General features: G+C 40.5%; 1 protein-coding gene across 1 annotated transcript; it reads left to right on the top strand.

Annotated features, from left to right (window-relative positions):
* Positions 1-958: 958 nt before the first annotated feature.
* Positions 959-8,992, top strand: racgap1 (Rac GTPase activating protein 1). Its single transcript, XM_068338661.1, has 17 exons — positions 959-1,081; positions 1,573-1,677; positions 1,794-1,996; positions 2,112-2,254; positions 3,450-3,519; positions 3,603-3,656; positions 3,761-3,838; positions 3,953-4,070; positions 4,313-4,455; positions 4,777-4,941; positions 5,042-5,137; positions 6,065-6,263; positions 6,472-6,577; positions 7,158-7,290; positions 7,569-7,695; positions 7,784-7,889; positions 8,097-8,992. The coding sequence occupies exons 2-17, from the start codon at positions 1,593-1,595 to the stop codon at positions 8,170-8,172; spliced, it is 1,902 nt and encodes a 633-aa protein (XP_068194762.1). The 5' UTR covers positions 959-1,081; positions 1,573-1,592; the 3' UTR covers positions 8,173-8,992.
* Positions 8,993-9,060: the final 68 nt, after the last annotated feature.

Here is a 9,060-nt window from a genome sequence, read left to right as displayed (position 1 = left end):
AAATCAGTCACATTTCTCCTTGCTACTGTTTTGGTGTAGTTTTTACCCTTCTTCATCTTGTTTCTTTCTCTATTTGTAAAAGACCAGGTTTATTCACTTCATTGCACTGATGAGCATTGAGGTTTTTGGCTGAACTATTAAGTGTCTTCATGGAAGGATAAGAGGGTTTAAAATTGTCGGTGCAAAATGAGAGAGTAATACATTTACTGAATGGGATGCAATTGAAAACACATCATCTGGATGGGAGCATACGCTCTTCCAAAAGCTGTATGTACCTTTCAGCATTAATGGTGACTCCACAGATGGTCAAGATGCCAATGCTACTGGCACCAATCACCCCCACCCCCAAACAGATGCTGTGATTATTATTATTATTATTTTCTTTTGGTTTTGTCTCGCTTTTCTTACTTTGTATGATCAACAGTCTGGATGTTTCTTTTTATATTTAGCTCAGAGATTTGAATAAGACTACAGAGTTCATGGGCATCCTGTGCTGATTGTTGTTCTTTTGTGCAGAGTTTTCTGTAGGAAAAATATTTGTTTTTCACGGTCACTGCATCCTTCAAAATGAAGGTAGTTGGAGAATACTGACTGTTAGTCAGTCTGCCCCACACTTTTTCTTTTGTCGTTATTTTTCCATTTGCTTGCCTGCTTCAACAAAGCGTCCCCTGTTAGGAAGTTTATTTTGATAGTCTTGACCGGAAGTCTCACCTTCTTCTTCATTTTTACGGTTTCATTTTCTTCTTTGCTTGTTTGATTTACATTAGATTTCCATTAAATTATTTATTGCCTACACATATTTGTTTGTCTATTAATGACAATCGAGTCGATAATTGACGTTACAGTAGTTTTATTTTGGAAATTCTCGGAAGTTGATTTATTCATCCCTCTCGTGACGTAGGGTTCGTCACTCATTGGCTAGTAGCGAAATTTGAAATGCAACGCGCTCGTTGCTGTTGCGGCACAGGACGGATTTGGTCACTCGAATAGTAGTAACCCGGTCGCGAAACAAAGAATAGGAAAAATACATTATATTAAACATAACTTCGAGGGTCTGAAACGCTTCTTTACCGCGGACAGGGTATGTAATTACTAAGTACACTTCATTAAAAAACAAATTTACGTTGTGAGAGGAAGTCAAACAAATTGCGAGAGTCGAATTGGTAAAGTAACGCTAGCTAACGGTGAACCCGGTGGTCTCGACTAATGACGCCTGAACTAGACAAAACAGCAAGCAGTTGAACCTAACGAGGAGTTTGACATGAAGTCGTGGCTAAATGCTATTTTGCTGTGGTGCTTTTGTAGTCATTAAATTTGATTGAAGCCATGTAATGGTATCAGATATCTTGGTTAAGCTGACATACGTTGAAAGGAAACTATGCATCAACCTGTTCTACCTCAGAGAACTATATGTCTTGCTAGTATATGATGTAATGATAATAAAATGAGCTTTAGATGAGCTGTCAGATATATGTAATATGTACAATGGTTTAAGTTTGAAAATGGCTTTTATTATGCAAAGAGTGTCTTTTCAAATATGGACTAAATGTACTTATTGTTGATATTTCAAAGGTTTTTAAGTATAGACCATCATGGAAATGAGTTTGGTCAATCTCCAGAGTTTATATAATAAGCTGAAGATTCAATCCGACCTGCTCAACGAAGGCATTGAACCGAGTGAGTAGTTTATGGTTGGTAACCCTATCTTTATTGTCTATCATTTGGGAAAGATCTCCTTAGTTTCAGTCTAGATTTCTTCCCTGTTTTTTCTACATATGTGTATTGTTTTCCAGGATTTATCCAAATGGCACAACAGTTTGATGACTGTCGTCGCAAATGGCTGAAGACTGAGAATGAACTGGGTTCTTGCAAAGAGTCACTCACCAAGACAGAGACGGAGAGGGGAGCTTTGGAAGTCAAACTGAAACATGCCCGCAACCAAGTAGATGTAGAGATCCGCCGCAGACAGAAGGCGGAGGCTGACTGCGAAAAGTTGGTATGTTGAACCAAATACCCACTGTTATTTACTGATGTATGTTCCCACACCATTATTTCACCAGGTTTGGGGGAAGTGATCTTACATGTGCTCTGTGCGTATTTCTATATTACAGGATCGTCAAATTCAGTTGATTCGTGACCTCTTGACCAGTGAAGGATCCTCTAACAGCATCCAGTTGAGTGATGAGCAGCGCTCAGCTTTGGCCTTCCTGAACACAAACTTCACTGCAACTGGCAACTTGAATACAAGCAGAAGGTAAATCATCAATATTTATATCTAGAAAATACATGATTTATATTTGAACAGGTTTTCTGTTTATAATACTTTTTGGTGCATTAGCTATTGTTGGGGCCATATTTTATGTGCATCACTTCACTGATTGCTTCTATTTACATTTGAACATCCCACACTTGATGCAATGCACAAATGTATTCACAACACATTTAAGCTACATTTAAATAGGGGAAGTTATTTCCCTCTGCGTTCATTTACATCTGCTTACAGGAATACACCATTTTGGCACACTTTCAAATCATTCTGAAAGGTGTGGAACTCTATACAAGCCTAATAAGGCTTCGTTCCCACCTTGCACAGTTTTTGTACTTGTACTGAACATGTGCTAAAATAATAAACTAAACTAAATTCTGAACTTTCAGTTTAGGTAATGCTAAAGGACATAATAACAAAATAACTTCATGAAAACATTTTGTGTGGAAGTAGTTGTAAATAAACTGCTGAGTGAGTGGTATAAAGGGACAGTTAACCCCAACTACAAATGTTTTCCTGTGGCACTATTTATCCATGTAGATTATTTTACCACAGTTATTTATTAATTAATTAATTTTTCCGAAACATATTTTCTGTATTGCTATTTATCTTTTCTTGAAAGGGATGTTCCTAGAAGGCATTTTGCTTGTGTGTCTCGGTACAGTTAAAAATACATGTGAAAAGCTTAGGGCCCACTGGCTTAGGGATGCTGTGAGCATTTTTTTTATAGGAAGTGTTTTCTTTTTGCAGAACTACACCTTATTCCAGCACAGAAAGAAACAAGCTTCTGCTTGTGGCAGGATTGGATGTAGACAAGAATGGTGTCCTTAGTGGCTTAGCTGTGATGTTGGCAGGGCAGGACGGGCTCTTCCTTCTGTTTGGTGATGTAAACAGAAAATTTTTGCTGCACGGAGCTGCTTATAGTAATGTTTGTGTATTACCTTGACTGTTATGGGTCATGGTTGTTGGAAAGAGCCTCGGTGTTGTGTTTGTCAAATGCAATTTGCTATCTGGTTCCATTAAATTCAAGATAAGGCAGACATCTCGACAGGCAGTATCTGCAATACTCTGCAAGTCACACCAAAGCTTGACGCATGCTGTAAATAGAACTACATATAAGTAGAGAAATGTGTCTTGATCTTGAGTGAACTGCCGCAGCAACAAACATTCCTCTCCTTGACAGGCTGACAACAATAGATGAGTCTGCTTCCATGTTGTCGGATATCAGCTACGACAAAACTGATGATTCTATTGTAAGTGCATCCCTCATTGCATCCAGTAAAATAATCAGCTTTTAACTTTCAAACCTTAATCTGACACACTTGATCTGTGACAGGATTGGGATTCCTCCAGATTGAGGACAGTGCGACTAAAGAAACGACAGAAAAGGGTATGTTTGAGTCTTCAGTGAACCTTCTGCTCATGAATCATTTGTTGCAAGGGAGAATGTGTCCGTGTTTGCAGGAGGTAATGTCACGTCTGCCTTCTTTTCAGCGCTCCTCGAGAAGTCAAGTTGATGGCCCTGGGTTTGATTGTAAACGTACACGAGCCACAGGCAGGACTTCAGACCTGGTAGGGTTTTATGAATTTTGATATGACGATCGAACGAAACTTGAGTTTTAGAACCAAATCTGGTAATTTATTGAAGAAATTTAACCAGCTCTATTAACTTAATCTGTGTGACAGGGTAACGAAACCCTCGTGACGAAGACCACCGTGACCGTTCCCGTGAATGGAGGACCTGTTGAGGCCATTTCTACCGTGGAGACAATTCCTTACTGGACTCGCAGCAGGAAAAAGACCGGTAAAATTTGTGTGATGATTCAATCAGTGACCTTTGTGTGGAACTGCTTCCTGTTTTGTTGCTGCCAGAGTGAAATAAAGTCATAAGTAAATGGACAATATCAATTGTGTTGTTCCCATTTAATGATTTTTCTGGGGCCTGAATATGAAGCAGTGATAATTATACTATTTAAAAAAAAAGAAAAAGATATGTACTGTATATAGATATGCAATAGACTGGTATCCATCTTCTGTTTCATGCAGCTTCCCCTGACTGGGACTTAGACTCTGTCAAATCTGAAGACGTCTTCAAGCATCCTGGCAACTCTGAAGAAGAGTTTAAAAGGCAGCAAAGCACTCCGCATAACCACGGAGGTGTCCGTCTCCATGAGTTTGTCTCCAAAACTGTAAGGGAGTTACACAGTGATCAAATGTAACAATCTCTTTGCTTTATTTTTCCTCATAAGGATGATACTATTATTTTCATCATATATTTTTTCATGCCTTTATTTTACCTTTTGCCAAAAAGTTGATTGAATATGGTGCAGATTTTCAAATAGTATCAAGATTAAATGTCTTTTTTACTGTTTATATAGGTTCTTACTGGCAACTGTATTGAACGATGCCAACCTGCTGCTTGCTTTCTACCTAGCCACATAACCTCAAATCTTTTAAACTGACCCACGATGTCCACCGGGTTCCTAAATCCTATTGTCTGTCTATCATAGGTCATCAAGCCGGAATCCTGTGTCCCCTGCGGAAAGAGGATCAAGTTTGGCAAGCTATCGTTGAAATGTCGTGACTGCAGGGTGATCTCGCACCCCGAATGTCGTGAGCGTTGCCCTCTGCCTTGCATCCCCAACCTAATTGGCACTCCGGTGAAACCTGGGGAGGTGTGTGACACAGTAACCAGAACAAATTCTTCTTCAATGTGCAGGTGCATGCACAAGCATGTTATTGCTACGCTTTTCCTTATGTCTTTTGTGTTTCCAGGGTGTGCTGGCAGACTACGTTCCTGACACGTCACCCATGATCCCTCATATTGTGGTCCACTGTATCAGTGAAATCGAGCAGAGGGGTCTGCACGAGGTGAGTGGAGTGTTCCCCTCAGAAATATGAAAGACAGCAAAGCCTTCCATCCTAGCAATTATCTATAAAGTCTTTCCCAGAATCTGAGACAGAGAGCTGCTACAAACGGTTCCAAGGAGATTAAAAAATCCTAGTGTGGACTTTGGAACTGCTCCAAATGTGATTTACGATGGTGCTGTGGTCTGTTTTTGTTTTATTTATTTATTTTTTGCTTCTGTCTCACTCAATTCATGGCCTGAAAATTGATGCTATTATGCCAGGTGGTTTTAAATGCCAGCAGGGGAAATTTCCACCCACCCATTTTCTTGTAGATGAGACGAGCACAATCATCAAGAACCGCTTATACGCCTTGTGGATCACGATCTGCTGGAGCCTATCTCAGCTGACTACTGGCAAAAAGCGGGGTACACCCCGGATAAGATGCCAGCTCAGTTTCCTATATTTGTTTTGTATTTGTTCATTTGTGGGAATGTTTTGGAGCTATAGAAATGCACACAGAAGTGTAGGAAGCCAACACCTGGAGATAATTCACTTCACTCTGAATGAGGAATGGAACCAGTTAGCTGAGCTAACACTTCAATTGATTTATTTGAGCCACCGGGTTCAACATCCTTCTCACTGACCCATAGATATTGTCCAAAGACGTCTAGTTAGAGTTAAGAACACAGCCTATACTGCTAAAGTAGTCTTGGTTGAGACCGTTTAGCTCCAACTGATGCCTTTATGGTTAGTTTTTCAACAACAGGATGCTCATATGGCTCTCTGCCTGTAGCACACAGCTGTTCAGCAGGGCTGCGGCTTTTCAAAATTCCTTTTCTGGTTTGTTTCAGTCTATATATTACATGCATGTGTCAGTCAACCTCACCTTAGACTCTGACTACTCAGTTTAGAGTATGTTCAAAATCTGTCGTAATTCTTCCCCCTCAGACCGGACTGTACCGTGTTTCCGGTGCTGATCGCACAGTGAAGGAGCTGAAAGACAAATTTCTTCGTAGCAAAACCATTCCCGCGCTCAGCAAGGTGGACGACGTCCATGTCATCACCGGCGTCCTCAAGGACTTTTTGAGGAATCTCAAGGAGCCTCTACTCACCTTCCACCTGAACCGCTCATTCATGGAGGCCGCCGGTATGTGACTGATGTTTTAAAAGGCAGCAGCGCACAATTCATACAAAAGCAATTCATATAAATGCTAATTTGTTCAGCTTAATGGACAGCAGACATTTTTACAGACCTGACTGAAGGTTACTTTACTGTTTTCCAATTTTCTGTGACTTTATCAGCCTATGGGGGGGTGCCAACTTTCCACACAACCTCAATTATCTTCTTTATTCAGAGGTTGCAGACGACGACAACAGCATAGCTCTGATGTACAAAACCGTCGGTGACCTACCTCAGCCCAACAGAGACACACTGGCTTTCTTAGTCCTGCATCTTCAGAGGTGAGCAGCATCCATTCCTTTGAAATATAATAATAATAATAATAATATTCCACACTTAATTGATGCCTCTTGGGGAAATTCTCTTTACACTTCACACTTCACTCAAGTACATATATGTGTTAATTACAGCACTTGGTTACAGGTTACAGGCCCCTGAAACAGACACAGCACACTAGGGGCCTGTAGGCATGCAATTAGTTAATACAGAGAGGTACATATAGAGGTACAGTGGAGGTGGATTGACGGGTCACGTGAAGAACTCGAACCCCCGATGGCTGGGCGATCCAGTCTTCAAGACGATTGCTCTACCGCTAAGCCACTGCCGCCCCAAATACAGTATTACCATACACCTATTTATGCCTTGTAAACTCCTTCCATGAACTCAGTGTTGGGATTTGCTAGTACATGCAAAATATCAGTGAAAAATAAATCTGCCTAAAAAATAGTAAGGATTTTTTAAACATTTTTTTTAGAACGGTGACTAAAACCAGTTTATTTCACCTACAGAAAACTTTTAAATCTACAGTACATTGTATGTCTTGTACGTCTCAGACAAGTTGAATCTCACTGAATTTTTCAGAGTTGCTGAAAGCTTGGATACTCGGATGGACGCCGCAAACTTGGCTCGAGTGTTTGGTCCGACTATTGTGGGCCATGCGGTTTCCCAGCCCGACCCAATGACAATCCTGCAGGACACCAAACGCCAACCCAAGGTAAGCCTGGGGCGGCTGTAAGGCGGGCTTCATCGCCGACTCATCATAAAGCTTGGCCACTGTGTATGTTGACATGACAAGTCCAAGAATCTCAGGGGTGGCAGATGTCAGACAATCTGTCAGAAGTACGAATCACTCAAAATTTTGAATCAGTATGCCTGTGGTGCTTTTATTTTGTTTGTATTATTTTATAGCAATTCCTCTGTGTTGCCTGAGGTTTAAGCTGTTTGATGATGAGGCAACACACTGACATCTTCCTCCTGGTGATCTCTGTTCAGGTTGTGGAGCGTCTCTTGGCCATGCCTGTGGAATATTGGAGCCAGTATGTGATGGCGGAAAATAACCAGCCCAACCTGGATCACCTGATCATCGAGAATGCAAACTGCTATGCCACCCCCGAGAGAAGTATGAGCTCGCCCGGTGTTGTCGTTGTTGCTGTTGCGTCTGAATGAGTCCAGCCACAGCCAGGGTATAATCACAATCTGTTCTACAGTTGGAGTAAGCATGCTGGGACCTCTGACCACCCCAGAGTACCCGTTAAATAAAACCCCCTCCTCCAGCTCTTTGACTCAGCGCATGAAGTCCAGTCTCACACCCAGGTAAGCTCCAGTCCTCTCTTCTCTGGTGACCACTGCAGAGTTAAATGCTCACAGCTATTAAAATATTTTATCATTGTTTAAAAAAAAGCTGACCCCTTTAAAAAAAATTAGTCTGCTCTACAATATCTCATTATCCTTAATGGACGGTGTTTTATTGACATGACTCCTGATTCTATTAAACTTCATCACGTGCACTCTTTTTTGCAGATTCGGGAGCAAGAGCAAATCAGCAGTTGGATTTTCCAGCCAGGGGAAATTCTTTTCATCACCCCACCTCAAATAAAAATCCGAGGCCGCAGCAACTCGAACATTTCCCCCTTTCTGAATAGCTTGTGTTTAGTACATGTTTGATATTAGTTATAAACACCTCCGTTGTCTTACTTCAGTTAATATTTCATTTCGTTCATTTGATCGCTCATGTGGATTAGAATTGTATTTTGATGATTTTTCATGCGTGTAATGACTGTTTGTGCTCTTTGGCTTATCATCCGTCCGCTGAAGTAGATGCATTTTTAGAATGTTTAACAAGTCGTTTTCATTTCACTTTGAAATATTCTTTCATATGACTCTTGAAAAAAGTGTGTGTGTGTGTGTGAAAATATGTTCTGTAACACACCATTTTAATGTATTTCTGCCAGTTTTCAACTCATGTGTCACTCAGAAGTTGAAGGACTGATTATATTGATAGCGTGACAGTGACATTTTTTTAGATTTGATGCTTATATTTCAATTCAATACAGTTTTGTCTCCATCTACATTCTTCTCTTTGCCCAGAGGAGTTCTAAAACGTAAGCGCAGACATTTGTTGATCTTCTCAGCCTGACCCTGTCAACTTGATGTGTTCTGATAATTTTGATGATTCCAGTTAATCTCTTGAAGTAGAAAAAAAGTGGCGTTTTGTAAATTTAAGCTGCCTTTGTTTCCTGCTCTGCCAGGGATCTTGACAAATGTTCACAGGTTCATGCGAGGCTGTAATCTTTGATCACCTTACTGTGTTTATTGCTCTTTGAAATGTAATTTCTGCTGTGGATGGTAACTTGAAAGCAGACTTTGGTGAAAGGTATTTGTAAAAATTAGAAACCTCAGATTTCTTGGTATTGAAGATTTTTGTACATGATACAGCCTTTAAGTCTGTAACATATTAAATAGTTTTAAAGCTTATGAAAATGTC

Source organism: Antennarius striatus, chromosome 2 (genome assembly GCF_040054535.1).
Source record: "Antennarius striatus isolate MH-2024 chromosome 2, ASM4005453v1, whole genome shotgun sequence".
Taxonomy (NCBI): domain Eukaryota; kingdom Metazoa; phylum Chordata; class Actinopteri; order Lophiiformes; family Antennariidae; genus Antennarius; species Antennarius striatus.
This window is presented reverse-complemented; position numbering and strand designations above follow the sequence as displayed.

Bases quoted from the DNA above. Each gene is read 5' to 3' on its own strand.
- racgap1 (XM_068338661.1), top strand. From the start codon at position 1,593: ATGGAAATGAGTTTGGTCAATCTCCAGAGTTTATATAATAAGCTGAAG. The intron at 1,678-1,793 runs GTGAGTAGTTTA...ATTGTTTTCCAG, and splicing joins CAACGAAGGCATTGAACCGA to GATTTATCCAAATGGCACAA. The intron at 6,264-6,471 runs GTATGTGACTGA...TTCTTTATTCAG, and splicing joins CTCATTCATGGAGGCCGCCG to AGGTTGCAGACGACGACAAC.